This window comes from Drosophila serrata, unplaced genomic scaffold (assembly GCF_035046125.1).
Source record: "Drosophila serrata isolate PLE 108 unplaced genomic scaffold, ASM3504612v1 contig_276, whole genome shotgun sequence".
In the NCBI taxonomy this organism is placed as follows: Eukaryota; Metazoa; Arthropoda; class Insecta; order Diptera; family Drosophilidae; genus Drosophila; species Drosophila serrata.
In genome coordinates this window covers 11,399,270-11,415,380 of record NW_028257174.1, presented here as the reverse complement: position 1 = coordinate 11,415,380, position 16,111 = coordinate 11,399,270, and the positions used below count along the sequence as shown (strand labels likewise).

The 16,111-nt window shown below is 35.8% G+C and overlaps 2 protein-coding genes and 1 long non-coding RNA gene across 9 annotated transcripts in view; 1 reads left to right on the top strand and 2 right to left on the bottom strand.

The window, feature by feature from the left end:
• The window catches only part of RhoGAP18B (Rho GTPase activating protein at 18B), a 28,120-nt gene extending 16,904 nt beyond the window's left edge, over positions 1-11,216 (top strand). For 5 of the 6 annotated variants that reach the window (XM_086836497.1, XM_020949653.2, XM_086836498.1 and 2 more), the window contains 4 exons: positions 7,743-7,917; positions 9,766-9,793; positions 9,866-10,360; positions 10,444-11,216. In XM_086836497.1, coding sequence (XP_086692623.1) covers positions 7,743-7,917; positions 9,766-9,793; positions 9,866-10,360; positions 10,444-10,627 — 882 coding nt within the window. In that variant the 3' untranslated portion in view covers positions 10,628-11,216. Of the gene's footprint in view, positions 1-849; positions 2,062-7,742; positions 7,918-9,765; positions 9,794-9,865; positions 10,361-10,443 lie in introns of all 6 variants that reach the window. The other variant, XM_086836495.1, reaches the window with a different exon arrangement.
• On the bottom strand, positions 3,961-6,885 carry LOC147643376 (uncharacterized). Of its 2 annotated transcripts, XR_015272489.1 has the most exons (3): positions 4,799-4,883; positions 4,169-4,383; positions 3,961-4,111 (listed from the first exon to the last, which is right to left on the bottom strand). It is a non-coding gene; the product is annotated as an uncharacterized LOC147643376 (long non-coding RNA). The 2 variants fall into 2 exon arrangements; XR_015272488.1 differs by having other exon boundaries at positions 4,169-6,885.
• A 698-nt stretch (positions 11,217-11,914) lies between the features above and the next one.
• Positions 11,915-12,496, bottom strand: Obp18a (Odorant-binding protein 18a). The gene is made up of 2 exons (XM_020949972.2): positions 12,436-12,496; positions 11,915-12,375 (listed from the first exon to the last, which is right to left on the bottom strand). Exons 1-2 carry the CDS (start codon positions 12,478-12,480, stop codon positions 12,055-12,057), a joined length of 366 nt encoding a protein of 121 aa, XP_020805631.2. The 5' UTR covers positions 12,481-12,496; the 3' UTR covers positions 11,915-12,054.
• Positions 12,497-16,111: the final 3,615 nt, after the last annotated feature.

Genomic DNA, 16,111 nt, shown 5'->3' with positions numbered 1-16,111 from the left:
TTTAATATTGATTCCCCTGTTTTTGCTCAGTGTACTTGTTGCTTTTTACTGCAATTCGAAATTGACTAACGGTTTCGCGTGCGACAGGGATGCCAATATTCCATTGGCTATTGGGAAAAAACAACAACAACAAACAAATAAACAAACAACCTTATCTAATTAAAAACAACCATTAAACTTTGCAAAGCAAAAAAAAAAATAAAGAAAGAAAAAAAATGTGCAGGAAAAACAAACAAATTTGCTATGAAAACAAAAGATAACTATAAAATAATCAGCGTTTAATTAACGTTCTTTTTTTATATTGTGGTTTTGGTGATTGGAAAAAAGTATTACCATACTTGCGCCAGAATTGGTGAACATGAAAAATTATAGTGAAAAAATTATTAATGATTGTGATTGCTAGAAAAAAGTTTTTTTTTAAGTAAATAAGTTAATTATTTGCATTTATGAGAGCATGTTAATTATGAATATTAGTAAAAAAAAAAGAACAACAATTTCAATTAAAATAAAACTAATTAGGAAATTAACTTTTATCATAAAATCTAATAAATATAAAAATAAATATTGAAATAATAATAATGGAAAATAAGTCATACTTTTATAATAAAATCTAACAAATATAAAGATAAATTTTAAAATTAAATAATAAAGAGATTACTTAATGTTAGGTAAAATCAACTTGGTTAGAATATACCTTTTAATCAGTATAATTTATAATAAAATCCCTTTACCTAATGCCGCGCTCCGTAAGTCAATTTCGAAAGGATAATACAGAATATTTTCAAAGTATTACCGAAAATATATGTCAACCTGAAGACAATCTTTGTTTACCAACTTAAATTTTTATAGAATTGCGTTATCAAGGTGCGACGACCGGCGCCCAAGGTTCCGGTTCGAAGTCCAAAAACGGCACTAAGTAATCCCCGGCAGGGGGATGGAGACCTGGATAAGGAGAAGCAAAGCCCTACGATAGACTCCGGCCAGGATATGGAAGTGGAGGATGAGGAGGAGGAATCCATTTACCAACCCATTTGGCAGTTCCAAACGAAGCTGGAGGATCCGGAACTAGTTAAACCCCAAGCTACAATTGCAGAAGACGCAGAAGAGGATGAAGATGACGATGATGATGAGGAGGTGGAGGAGGAGGAGGACGATGACGACGATGAGGATGAGGATGATGAAGAGGTCCTGGAGGACTATGACGAGTCTCTGCCCTCCGATGCCGATGCAGATGTAATGGCTCTCCAAGCGGCCGCTGTCTTTGCCGCTGGCGTACGCCACAAACTCTCCACTTCCACGTTGACCAAACGCTCTAAACTGATGCTACCCACGCCCCTGCCATCGCCCACCGCTTCCATGGATCAGGGTGCCTGGGAAACCGACATGGAGTTCATGTTCCATCGGGAAAGCAAGAACTCTGAGGAGCTGGAGCCCTCAGCAGAAGCAGCAGATAGCTTGAGTCTGGGCAGCACAATTACCAATAGCACTGCCACCCTGGGCTCCATTAGTAGCACAGGTAGTAGCGCCAGGCAAGCAACCGTGCCAAAGGATCAAGTACCCGTGGAGCCAGCCCCCCTAATTCATCCCATCCTGCGTAACATCTGCATCTTCTACAGTCCCAAGGAGCCCAAGAAGTACAGCGCCATATTCTACGAGTACCAGAGATCACAGATTCATCTCCGCTTCATGACCCGCATCCGACGACCAGCTCCACCGCCACCAGTACCAACCTCCCAGCAGCAGCAGCATCCTCATCATCATCCTCATCAGCAGAAGCAGCCACCATCAGCAGCACTGCAGCAGCAGCAACAGAACGATGACAGTGGCTGCAGCTGTGAGGCGGAGGATCAAGCGGAGGCTTCCATCCCTCAGCCACTCAAGGAGGAGTGGGCGAGGGCGGTATTGGCCGCCGGTGCAGTGGCTGGCAAAAGGGGCGTGGCCTCGAGAGCGGGTCGCAAGCTAAGAGTACGCTCCAATGCCCGACTTCTGCTCACAGATTCGGTGCTGGCATGGCGGGAGCAGTTGCAGGATGTCCACTGCTGTGAGGATGAGGAAGATATGGTAAGGAATCGCTGATTTCTGATATTTATGGAAAATAAATAAAATTATACAAATAAAGGTGAATATTTGTATAAGAAAAATATAGGAAAGATGGGAGAGAATACATAGAAAAGGCAGAGGTTGAAACACTAAAGTGGAAAAGGTTCTTAAAGTAACGAAAAATCTATCCTAAAATTAATGCTAGGCTTCTTATTATTATTATTCTTTCTTAATACAGAACCTTGAGCTTAATGCTCTTAGCTGTTGTTAGATTATTCAATATATTAAATATATATCTTATAGGGATATAAATATAGTTTTGATACCATTTCATATTCCCATTACACCAACCTGACGATCGTGATTTAGTTTCTAAATGATTGTGATTTAAATCTTTTTTTTAAAACACCACAAATGAAATGCATATTCCATTTGGATTAATTTTGAATATTATTATTTTGTATTTATTGAATTTCTCTGAGTGTACTCTATGTCACCCGCAATTTGCCATGGTTACATTCCCTCGGCTTCTTTATTTGGCCATTGTTTCCACACATGTCACTTGTCACATCAATTAAATCCCGCAAATGTATCTGTATCTGTATCTGTATCTGCATTTGTATTTGTATTTGTATCTGTATCTTTGTGCCTTTGCCCCTACATCCAACGGAAAGGTTTCATTGCAATTGTTTTAGCTGATCTATGTGAACCTGTAAACCTCTTTGCCGCGGAAGGGGCTGGGACCTGAACAAGTTAACCAACCTTCCGTTTCACTGAGTTTACCAAAATTTGCGAAAAATGCCCTAAATACGAGAAAAGTCTCTGCTTTTGTATTATTTCATTAATTGTAAGGGATTTTTATAGTGTTTTTATAAGGATATAATGGAATATATAGGACATAACATTTGAAAAAACATTTTTTCCTATTCAGTTTTAATGTACAATTGAGATAATTTTCTTTGATCAAAAAATGAAGCTTTAAATTAAAAAAGCAACAAGTCGGTTGAGTTAACTTTACAATCAGATTGTTTCATACTTAAAAAAAAACCGTCACACCTTTATATATATAGATGAAACTGTATATAAAAAATTTCCATATGCTGCTGCTTTCTGCATAATGTATCTTTATTTATTTTCGCCTCTCACGTTTGTTGCTTTCTGTTTGCTGCATTTGCCGCTGCTGCTGCTGATGCATTCAGAAATTCCATAGAAATTCGCTGGGAAAACGGGGGTTTACCCCTTATTTTGATACCCCTTTATCAGCTTGGTTCCCCCCTAAAATGTTGTATCAGATTTCGCGAAACGACATTTATTTATTTTATTTATTTTGTTTGATTTATCTTGTGAGCTTTGCATATATTCTGCCGTAATATACACACACGTATAGTTAAATTTTTTTGTTGTGATTTTTATTATAAACTTTTTGGCAAACCGGTTCTCCGCTTGAAAGAATTCTCTTTTGAATTTTAATACCCTTTTCGTTTGTATATGTTGATACCTTTGTTTTCCGCATGACTTTAGTTTAAAAAAACTCTTTAATTGGTTTGTAATTAATATAGCAGAATGTAGCATATTGTTGTGATTAATTATTGTTTAATGCATTTTTTTAGGGCATTGATGGGCCGGCTTTTTCAGTTGCTTTCTGTCGAATTTCCAGCCCAGCCTCAGAACGTTGGCTTTCGCATTTATCAGCATTTAATTGGTTAATCATTAGTCAAATATTTTGTGTAACTCTTGGGTCTTTCGAAATGTTTTTCCTTCCAGTTTGAACATATGTATATATATATATGATTTTTTTTCATTTTCTTCTTCCTTCTTCTTCTTGGAACTGAACCTTTGGCTGAGCCACAAGAAAATTTTATCGCTTGGATTGTAAAAATTATAACGGAACTTGAGTGTTCCATAAATAAGAGTCCCGGCTTTGTGATGTATCGTTAGGTTATATATTTACTTGATATGATCATTTATACAGTGTATATATTTACTTGTTTATATCATCATATATTATATATAATATTTATTTAAACCGAATTTCTGCATATTCAATTAAGCTTTCAGGGTCGAGAAGAACCTTAAAATAAGTAACAAATAAGTCTAATTAAACCCTTTAATAATATTTATAACTTACCATGGTGTTTAATGCGTTTAAGACGCTTTATAAGATGTAGGAAGTTAGCTTCTAGTTTAAATGTGAAAAGCAATCTGTCAATTGGTTTTGAGATAAAATGATCACAAATTAACTCTTGCAGATATGTGAGGGCCATTGATCCAAGTTGTATATATATATATATGTATATATGTATATCTGTACGGAAAGAGGCTGCCTTTGGGGCTGGGAAAAAACTTAAAAAAAAGCAAAAAAAATAACAAAACTCAACTCTCTGCTGAAAGCCACAAGACCAAAACAAAAAGGTCGAACTGAGCCGCCTTTGTTTGGCTTTCGGGTTTATTTGTGTATTTTCTTTGGTTCGCTTCGGTTTTTTCGATGTGGCTCTTTTGGTGTTTCAATGAATCACGATATAGCAACAATATATGTATATGTAGATACAGATACAGTATCTGTAGCTGTAGCTGTATCTGTGCGAAAGCAAAGCAAACACATGTACTACCCGGCCCCGAGGTCGTATCAATTAAATTGGCGGCTGGCTGCCTTCTGCCGTTATTATTTCAACACATCAATTTGCCGTGTAAAATCTACGTTTTTGTTTATTCTCGTGAAATATTTTCAAATTCAAATTCAAAAAAATATAACAAATACCAAGAGCGAACGCAGAGCGACTTGTCCAAAACCCTAATAAACTCTAATCAGTTAACAAGTTGGTCTGTTCGACTTCAAAATGCCATATTTATCGATTGCACTAATTCGACGCATTGTTATCGAAAGTGATACGATGCCTACGATTTCGATTGTATGCGAACGTAATCATTAACTTTTAATTTTTCCATTGTTTATAATATGAACAGAAACCCTTGCCTCATTTTTCGATGGTAGCAATTGCAGCAGATGTGAGGGAATTTGAAACGTTCTAATATACTCTTTCGGAAAAGGTATCCTTAGTTCTTTTATTAATTATTTTAGCTTCAAAAGATGCTATATTATGTTTATTTATATATATTATTATTTGATATTTTTAATGGTTTTGTTAAGATGATGGTTAAATTGCTTGCTTTAAATATTATTATAAGAATTATTTTCTCTTATAATAATAAGCAGTATATTTCTTTCGATTATAGTATTACAATAAAAATAACTCAAGGATTTTCTTCTCAAAGATAAGACTTCCTCATTCCTCACTAATTTGGTTACCCCAAAACTGTTTAGGGAATGATAAATATTATTTTAATTTATAAATATTATGGGAATTGTTTTGATACCTAAAATTTTACATAAAAAATATTTATACTGAGTTATAACGAGTCACACTTTCGTCTAATTTCTTTTTAATTGACTTTAAATTTGCACACTTTTTAGTTTCTGCGAATAAAACCATAAAGCTGTCAACTTGCTTAGGGATTTTTTGTAGAATTGTTCGGTTGGTGTTACCTTTGAGAGGGAGGCACAAAAAAACATATGTTTGAACAGACGAAATTCAGGGGAAACTCCAGGTGCCAGCAGTAAGCTTTTTTTTTTAGGACTTTGTTCGCAAGGTTTATGGTTACAGGTTAGATTCAGTAATAGAAAAAGATAATCGATATTATGATATATAATGCAGACTCTTAAAATGCTTATTTTTTCATAATATTACTATAGTTATGTGTTTAAGTTTTTACAATAATTTATATACTTTTAAATACCAAATTTTTCATATTACTTTATGCTCAATTTTACATATTATTTTATACGCTTAAATGTTTATATTTTTTACCTTATATTTTTGCTGATTGGATATTAATTTAATTTTCTGATTAAAATCAAATTTCTATGGTTTTCTATTGGGCTTAGTATGAACTAGACTTTTCGTAGTTTATTTTAAATAATATATAAAAGTAAATCATTGAAATCTTAATGATTTAGGCTATTTTATAGACAATTTTTTAATATTTATTAAATGTAATATTAGTGTTCTGATAAAAAACAGGTTCTTTAGAGAATTTTTCTTCTACTTGCGTTTTTAGTAAAGTATTTATAGTATGATGGCAAATTATCTATTTAAACCATTAAAAACAGTATTTATTTTTGTATATATTATATATTAAATATATTATTTGTATTATGTATTATATATATGTTTTGTTATTCCAATTTATATATATATAAATTATTTATTATTTATTGTATTATTTATTAGAAATATATTTCTATTCCTGTTTTAAGCTATAAAAGTAGTTATAGTTCACCCATTTAAAGTATCTGCTGTATATACATAAACCGTAGAATGGTTTTAGATATCAACCCAATATATAGACGCCTGATTTTGTTTATGCCACTGTACATAAGGTAAACTACTAGCACTGACAGTGAGAGAGGGGTAGTGGTGGAGGGGTACTGGTGGCAGCTGCCACCGGGGGTGGAGAAGGCGGACAGTGGGCGTTGGTGGGCGGATCCAATGCCGATAAATGCATTCGCTGCGACACCTTGGAGCGGCACTGTGCGATTAACCGTTATCTTGGACGCTTGCAACGGAGCTCTAGCTCAGCACGATTTCTTACAAATCGCAATCAATTTCCTTATCAATATCGCTCTATTTTCCTTGTTTTTGCTTTTTTGTTTGGTTACTCTGTTTTTTTTTTTTTTTTGTGCTTTTTTTCGTTGTTCCTTCTTTTTGTGTGTTTTTATTTTGTGTTCCGTTCCGGACGGAGAGCCAAGATATAGTAGCTTGCATATATATAGCGTGCGCGAGTGAAAAAAAATCGACAAAGATAAGAAATGACGGGCAGATTGAATCCCAAGCGAAGGCAAACAACGGTGAGCGATGGGCGGAACCAAAGAGAACAACAAGAAAGAATATAAAACAGAAAAGTGAAGAAAATAAGAGAGAAAGAACCACGAACGAGGAGAATCCCCTCCAGAAATAAAGAGTTACTGGTGCTGTGTCGAGATCTTTTAAGTTATTTATCGACCACGAAATACCACCTACTTTTTGTGTGATCGAGTTTGGTGTAAATTTGCTTAAAATAATTTGTGAAATATATAACAACGTTTTTTATCTAGTTTGTTCTAATATCTAGAAAGTTTTGTGTCTAATTTATAAGTTTTTAAAGAGTTAAATAGCTTTATTTTTACTTAAAAAATACTTAAAAATTTGTTAGTTATTATAAAAATGTTAAGCTATTTTTACTCATATTTAGACACCTTCCCCTCTTTCTTTCTTTAATTTCTTTGATAAAGTGCTTAAAGTACTTCACGCCTCTACTATTTCGTTAATAAGTATCTTGGAGATAATTTTATAACTATTTTTTTTTTATCAAAACACTACACCTTTGTGTGTTTTCACCTCCCCCTAATGGGTATTGTGTGGCGAAGAGTAGAAAAAAATAAAAGAAATAGAACTAGACATCGACAACGGCACGAAAAGCTGCAATTAATTTGCAGACGTTACTCGGATTGTCGGATTGTGTATCTCAATTGTTTGCTTTCATGCCATGAATCTCTTTTCCAAGCTCCCAAACTCCCCCCTTACTCTCCCACAGATACATATTTCCCTAACTCTTAGTTCCAGTATTATTTAACTGAATATTTATGCATTGCATGTCTTTTGCAGATTGTGCCAGTGACTGACATTCTGCGGGCACAGCAGATCCAGGAGGACAATGAGTTGCAGCAGACGCAGCAATCGACGATCCTGCAGCGCTTCAAGAGCGTCTCCATTGGTAACCTCCTGGACCTGCCCGGCGAGGATGACAAGAAGTCCATCAAGAATCGCATGCGGATGAAGTGTAAGTGTTGGGAGGAGGGTGGTATTTACCTCTTACAGAGGTTTTATTTAAAGGTTCACTTAGATTTTGTAAATTATTTGTATACCCTTAAAGGGTATTCTAATTTTACTCCGAAGCTTAAAACGCAGTGAAGGAATCATTACCGAACCTATAAATCATATATATTCTTGATCAGGATCAACAGGCGAATCTTTCTAGCCATCTCAGAGAGCAAAAAAAAATTTACAAATTTTCCCAAAATTTTATAAGGGGTTACATCGTGAAAATTTTCAAAAATTCAACAAAAATATCAATTTTTTATTAAGTATGCAGTTTTGTTAATCTTATAAAAACTAACATAAGACTGCTTTCCGAATTAAAATTAACCATTTTTTGGCTGAGTTATGAGTTTTTTAAATTTGGATTTGTTGAAAGAATTGTCATATAAATATATTAATAAATATTGATTATGCTAGATTTTTAATTCAATTCCATAATTCAATTGCAATTTGTTTAAGTATATAAACTTTGACTTCCCGTAATAAGACTCCATCCTTATTCTAAATTATTTATTTGCCTCATTGTTTCCTTATGTTATTATTTACAAAGCTCTAGTTTGTTATTTATTAAGTAACCAAAGCTAAGGCCTGATCTTCAAGTCTCTGTTTGGATTTCAGTTTCATTTCTTTGGTTGCTTAAACAAGAGAGCTATATAAGCAAAGGAAATTTAAGTCTTTATTTAAGGTAAATGTAAACCAATTGCCTGATTTATATATATGTATATCTTACATATTAATTGATTCTAAAATTTATATACAACAGCTGCAAGCATAGTCTTTGTTTTCTTTGAAGCATTAATTAAAGCCTTGAATCATATCAAAAACTATTTGTGTGTGTATCTTCTTCCGGTTCAAATATATTCCAATCCAGATCTTAGTCCGCTTAGCGGCCTTTAGTCATCGTCTTAAATTGGCTTCAGTCTCTTCTGCAAGATGACTTTCCTCCCAAGTAAATATCCAAGAAACCGGTTAAAGGAGGGCGCCCGACTGTCTGCACAGAAAGCGATGGCTCTGTGAAGCCTTCAATGGCCAAGTAGAAATGCAAAGAACACTTGAAAAAATTAACTAATTTATTCAATATTAGTTTGTTAATAATTGGGAATACAAACAAGAATCTTAAATGCCAGAGAGTAAGCTAGAACCTATAGGTTTTAATGTGGGTTAATGTTGGTTTATATACTCCTTAGGAATTGTTTCTTCAAGTGCACAAAACAAACCACATTTGAGGTGTTGGCCTTTTAAGGTCGTTGCAGCCCACACAGCGATCGAGTTGATCGAATGATCGAATGACTGATTGAGCTTTTGTACACATGAATGGGAATGCAAAATCAAATGCTAGAAGTATCTCTCTCACTCACTCTCTGGGATTTTATATTTGTTGTTAATGAATCTCCAAGCTGGTTTCACTTTTGCTGGGATTTTTCTAGTCTCTCTTTCTATATAAAATTTGCCTTGCCATCTTAATTTGGTTAATGCAAATGAGTGGATGAGTAAGTGAATCATTGGATCTTTGTAAGGCGTGGAATGCGAATGAGATTGACTGAGTGGCTTATTGACTGACTGACATTCCTGCTAATAATTTGTTTTCATACGCACTTGACAGGCAGCCGGGAGTGGCACGAACTCTTAATTCTCCTCTGGGGAATGTCGAAAAATACAGTTTGCATGTCCCGCTTTGATAGGCGTTTATCGGAATGTACGAGATATATATTCCCGATATCTAAATACCGTGCTTAAATTCCTTAATAATTTCTATAAATTTCTCTCTTTTCATGTTTGTTTTGTTAATGGAAATCCTAAACCCCTTCAGTTGCCGTCAATAGCAATGTATTTCGCATGTAAGTAATTTTAATCACCCTTTATGTACATATATGTTTATAATTTATTAAACCTTGTTTTCCCCTTTCTAGCAATCGCTCGCCAAAGAGCGAGAAAAAATCCCGTGGTCGCCGTGGTCAGGTGAATAGCCTGTATTTGGATGAACAGCAAAAGTATCCCTTGTTTGCTGCCCCTCTTAATACCCTGGAGTTAAATATGACCGATCATCCGAATGTGCCACGCTTTGTGGTTGATGTTTGTGCCTATATAGAGCAACCGGAGTGTATCGAACAAGATGGCCTTTATCGGGCCTCTGGCAACAAGGTTCTGGTGGATGAGTTACGCCGCAAATTGACCCATTTGTATGATCCACGTTGGCTTCAAACGGATGATATTCATACACTGACCAGCCTGCATAAGCAGTTCTTCCGGGAGTTAACCGAACCGCTGATTACTCAGGAGGCATACGAGCGTTTGGGCAAAACTTTGGCTGATGATGCAGCCATTGAGCGTATGAGTTTGGCCTTTGATGATATGCCAGAGCCAAATCGCTCTACACTGCGCTTCCTTATCAACCACCTGACCAGGTACGATCTTTACCTAATAGATATATGTACATATTAGATAGAAGATCCCCTATTAATGAATGGGTTTTCGTTTTGTGTTACAGAGTGGCTGCTGCCAGTGCCTCGAACCGCATGCCGTCCACTAATTTGGCCATTGTTTGGGGCCCATGTTTGCTGAGTGCCAATCAGATTCATTTGGATATTGGGCGCATGAATATGCTGGCAAAGGTGCTGATTGAGAATTATGACCGCATTTTCCATGCTGACAATGAGCGTCTTGTGTGTTAAAAGGATGCCTGATAAACAGGTGTTCTTCTCCTGCTGCCACGCCCACTCCACATTACATCACAACAATATCAAAACCAGACTCGTTTTAAGTGCCTCAAGACTTCATGGAACATCACACTCACACACAAAACATTATTTTTCATTTAATTTTAGTTGATATATATATATATTTTTTTGTTTTTTTTTTTCGTCTTTTGTTAATTTTAATGTTTTTACTATTTTATTTATTCATTGGAAGCGTTCCATCGTCATCCAGCAAATACTTACCAAAAAGACAGTAGCCTAAGTTAATACTAAAAAAAAAAAACAAAAGCTAAAAAACAGAAGACAAGGAAACTCGGATATAAGGACTGCGTGGTGGTACAGTGAGCACTGCCTGCAGTTAACCTCCATATAACATGACGGAATATTCATCATAATAATTATAATTATCCTGTTTTTTTTGTACAACATCGTATATGAGATGTGATATTCGCTGCGATTCGGGAAGCCCTGTTTGGCATATTGCAAAACATGAATAAAATATGTATTTATAACTATTAATTAACCCTATGAAATATATATTACAAATAAAGTGCAGTACAGAACACATACAGGTGTTGTTATTTAACAAGAAATTAAATCTTTAATGTATATTTTATCGAGAGTAATAGAAGACAACAATAAATTCCTGTTCTATAAAAAAAGAGGTATATTTGCATTCTTTGAATGGAAATTTATTAATATTTTTATATGAAAATATGTTCAACAAATCAATGTTTAAAAACTCATAACTCAGCCAAAAAAAGCATTAATTTTAATTTGGAAAGCTGTCCTATGTTAGTTTTTGTTAGGTTAATAAATCTACATACTCAACTTAAAATATTTTTTAATTCAAATTTTTGTTGAATTTTTGAAAATTTTAACGATGTAACCCCTTATAAAATTTTAAAAAAATTGGTAAATTTTTTTTCTGCTAAAGATGATCTAGATCGACTGGGATTTCGATGCTGATCAAGAATATATATGATTTATAGGGTCGGAAATGATTCCTTCACTTATTTTCAAGCTTCTGACTAAAATTATAATACCGTAAAAGGGTATAATTTGGCAAATTAAAGTGAAGTATGTTTGCCACAAATGGATTTTATGGCAGAACTTATTGATATAATTATATAATATGAAAAGCTGATATAATATAAATAATAATGATATTATAATTATAATAGAAACTATCACTGGATATCACAATAAAATACAACAACCTTACTATTCCGTGTTGCCCAAGTTTATGAAGCAAAATCAGAATTAAAACTGTAAGCAACTGACTAATTTATTTCAGCCATTGTGTGTTTGCTCTTTACATTTATTCAGTAATATATAGCAATTATAATAAATAGCATATATAATATATTGCATATATATTGTATTTATTTAATTAATAGCCCTCATGACTCGTTCTCTTTTGCAATAAACAAGCAGCGTAACATTACATAGGCATAATCACAATTGTCTACATCAGTGATGTCATCATTCTGCTTCTTACACTCGCCCAAAATTCGTTGCTCTTGTGCATTGGCTTTCTTTCCTACAAGTTTCAAATCGATTTTGCCATCACTGCCGAAATAATCATGGATTATACAGCGACTATAGCATTTGATATTCATGGGAACATCTTCGACGGGTTTGTGGAGGGGCACAGCGCCTACCTGCGATCTGGTGACATTATGCAACTTGAGGCAATCTTCTTGGGCCAAGGTAAAGGTTAACTAAATATAGGGTTAACTAGGGTTAAATGGTATGGAAATTGTAAAGAAATAAACCATCACCAAGGCCAGAATAGAGAGTGATGGTAAAGCGAATCCAACCTTCATGGTGCACAACTATTTTCAAACTGAAACTGAAGCACGGAAATGTTTCCTATTTATACAAGCTAACTATTCAATACAAATTCAGCCTAAAAGTAGTCAGGGTATTATTTTTTTAAGCTTCGTTTATTAATTTATTTATGGAAACTAAAACTTGATAAACTTTGGCACAGGAAGCAGCCTAAGTAAGAAGATGGACTTTACATAATAATTCAAACTTTCAAAGAGCTGCAATTTGCGCATAATTGAAATGCAAGCCGAATGCCATCGAAGGCGGGGGGATGTGTGTTATAATGAAGCCAAGTCCTGCCCACAGGATGCTTGGGCAAATTTTCAATTTAGCCAGCAAATCATACGTAAAGTTTTCCCGAAGCCGCCCCAAAATACATTTTAGCCAGGCCCAAAAGGATGTCAATGCAATCAGTGGCCATTTGACTTGGCCTTTCATCAACTCGACTCGACTCGACTTGGACTCCAGTCGAGTGCAAAAGGATACAGGACACACAGGACACAGGACACAGTACACGATGCGGCGCCTGCCGCAGAAACTTTTTGCTGGCCAATCATCAAGAAAGCGTTACTGGAGATTATGGGGAAAATGGGGGCGTTGCGCAAAATGCTGAAGTCAACCGAAAATTTGTGGGCAAAATATGTTGATGACAAGCAAATATCCTGCTAATGCAATTACGACGGACAGAGAGAGCCAGACCAGGACAGGATAGCGATTTAATTGACAATGCAAATTGAATCAACATTTCTAACTGTCTAATCGAATTAGCCCGCACCGAGAAAGTGTCCTTTCTTGGCTCATAATTCAATTTCTGATTTTAACCCAAAAAAGGGTGGCAACCTAAGCTTTATATATATATATATATATACTCTGATAATGCCGATCCTTATACCAATTTTGCTTCTGACTCTGTCGTTTTTGAGGTTGCCGGCGTTTTTCAGTCCAGCTCAGCAAATAAACTTTGCGTTTTCATTGCGGCAATCGTCGACTGCAGTTGCCCTTTGACCGCACACACACATATACTCTATAAAGGGGGTGCTGCATCGCTGGAGAGGATTTTGAGTGGACCTAACCACTGGAACGTGCCTTAACTTATAAAATGTTGCACAGTGCTGAGAATCCTAGGCTGCCAATTGCAGGCGAACTCACAGTCTAATTTGTTTGTTTCAAAAACGAAGCTTAAATGCTCTTGAAAAGTATAGAAAAAGGGCTTAAACATAGTATAAGATGTAAAATTCATAGCACCATATAAATTTTATCTTGAAATTTTATTAAAGAACCAGAAATAGTGAGGGATTGAGAGGTAGAAAATGCTCTGAAGTCAACCGCTTTCTGGTAAAATGTATGAACGTTATGCATCTAGCTGCTTATACTATCCTTTGAGAGGTCTGAGCAGCTTCTGAAAAAATATTCTTTGAGTTTTATAAATAGTTTTACAGGGAGAGAAGACTATTCCTGAAGTAGGATAATTTTAAAGCATATTTTAAAATGGAGTCTCTAACTTTTATAAATAGTTTCACAGAGAAAGTAGATTAGTTTTTTCAGTAGACATCTATTGGAACATATTTTTAAATATACAATATTTAAAAGACAAGAGAGTCTATTAAGCCTCATGAGTTAGCTTCTAAACCTAACCATGTTTAAGGGTATAGCGATTGCTGCCGCTGCACTACAGTAGGGACATTTCATTTCGTTTTGGGTGGGCCTTTTTGCTTTGGCAGTAGCAACAGTAGCAGCGTTAGCCCCTTGCCAAGGACCCACCTGTTGGCGAATTAGGGCGAAACACTCCAGAGCCTTCGTCAGGCAATCCCGACATTAAGACGCTGGCAATGTGTAATAACTGGCAGCTTGAAGATGAAGGACAAGAGCGAGCCGCAGGACTTAGATGGGGATTGGGGATTGGGTATTGGGGGGAACTAGGAGACTGGCTGACTAAGAGCCGGCATGACAGGACGCTGAGCTGGCAGAGCATCATCGTCATCATCATCGTCATCGTCAGGGGGCAAGAAGACCAGGACTAGGAGAAGCGGCTAAGGATGTGACAATGCTGAGCCCGTTTGACATGAGCATGATATAATAAAAACCGCAAACAAGTAATGCCTATGAACCAGGACCGCCCTATTCCCGGTATCCTGCGGATACCCAGAGTCCTTAGTCCTTAGCCCTTGGTCCAAATCGCAGATATAACAACGGCAGGCGGGTATGACTATTCAAGTGCTGTTGTCAGAGCTGAATCCTTGCCTGTCCCATCGTGTCCTGCATGTCCTGTAACGCGGTAATGCACTTGAAAAATATCCCAAAAGTTGGCTTATTTTACAAGGGAAATTTAAGGGCTGATACTTAATTATTTAATATATATATTTTGAATATTAAGTAATGAATAAAAGTGCAAGAATATGCCAAGTTAAAGTATATAAAATATAGATACAAAAAAATATATAAAATATATATAAAATCATGTTTAGAATCTTTGATTTCTGGTGAAAAATTTAGATTTAGTAGAATTTTCCTATTTTAAACCTTAGTCCCCATTATCCCTTCATTTCTCTGAGTGTCCTTGAGGCGACTGTGGGCATGCCGTTATCCTTTGGCGTGATTAAGCCACGAGTGCGTGACATTTTAATGCGACATTTATGCCCAGGACAAGAGATTATTATTGAAAATGCGCGACCGGCTCGCGTGACAACAGCAACAACGGCATCAGGATGGCAGGACAATAGCAAACACAGCATCAACGAAAACATAAATATAAGTATAAACTGAAGGAGCTGGAGCAGGATAACAACACAACTTGCTTAACTTGGCCCTGGCCCCCACACACAGCTTATTTATTTATCTTCCTTGGCTTGACACCCGAGTGACAACTTTTGTTCCGCCCTCCTCAAGGATATACGCAGAAAAAGACAACTATGTCTATGTCCTGTCACAGTCTCACTCTGACATCTGTAAGCCACCTCTGCATCTAGTACATTCTAGTGCCGCGAAATCCTGGCAAAATATTTAATTAAAAGCCAAGGCAACCAGCTGACAAATGTCTCCAAGGATCAGCCAAAAGATGATGCATTAAGGACGATCTCGAAATTAAATTCCGCTGTTAGTATTAGTACTAGTTTACTATACTTTCCCTATTGTTTTGGGCCAAATAAATGTAAGCATGGAGCTCACAACAATTAAGTGCAATATGTAATGGGATATCTGGATGCCAGGATAATGCACAGCAAAAGGCACTCTCGTTGAGCGTAAGCATGCTAAGAACTTACTAGTATATTAACGTAATCAATATCCGTAATAAGCTTTTTGGAAAAACTCGACTAGAACACACATAGACAAATAATATATATCGAGTAACCGAATACTTTTCTGCAGCTGACCATATATTTTTCTTACTGAGTGAGTGGGTTGTAATCGATCTGTTTGAGTACTTGTTATCGATAATGAGTGTTTTGATGAGCTCTAAAGACCTTTGATGGCTGGTAATAATATCCTAAGCTACTGCAGTAAAGCAAAGCAGCTTTTATATGCGATGTGCTAGAGGAAATGGACAAGGGAAATGTTATGGGCTGTTTGTGGATAAGAATAATAACATAAATATCATATTTTAAATGTCCTAAATTAAGTAAAGGAAAA

Coding starts and splice junctions, on each gene's coding strand:
- Obp18a (XM_020949972.2), bottom strand. CDS start 12,480: ATGAAGGTTGGATTCGCTTTACCATCACTCTCTATTCTGGCCTTG. Junction 12,376..12,435: donor CACTCTCTATTCTGGCCTTG/GTGATGGTTTAT, acceptor CCCTATATTTAG/TTAACCTTTACCTTGGCCCA.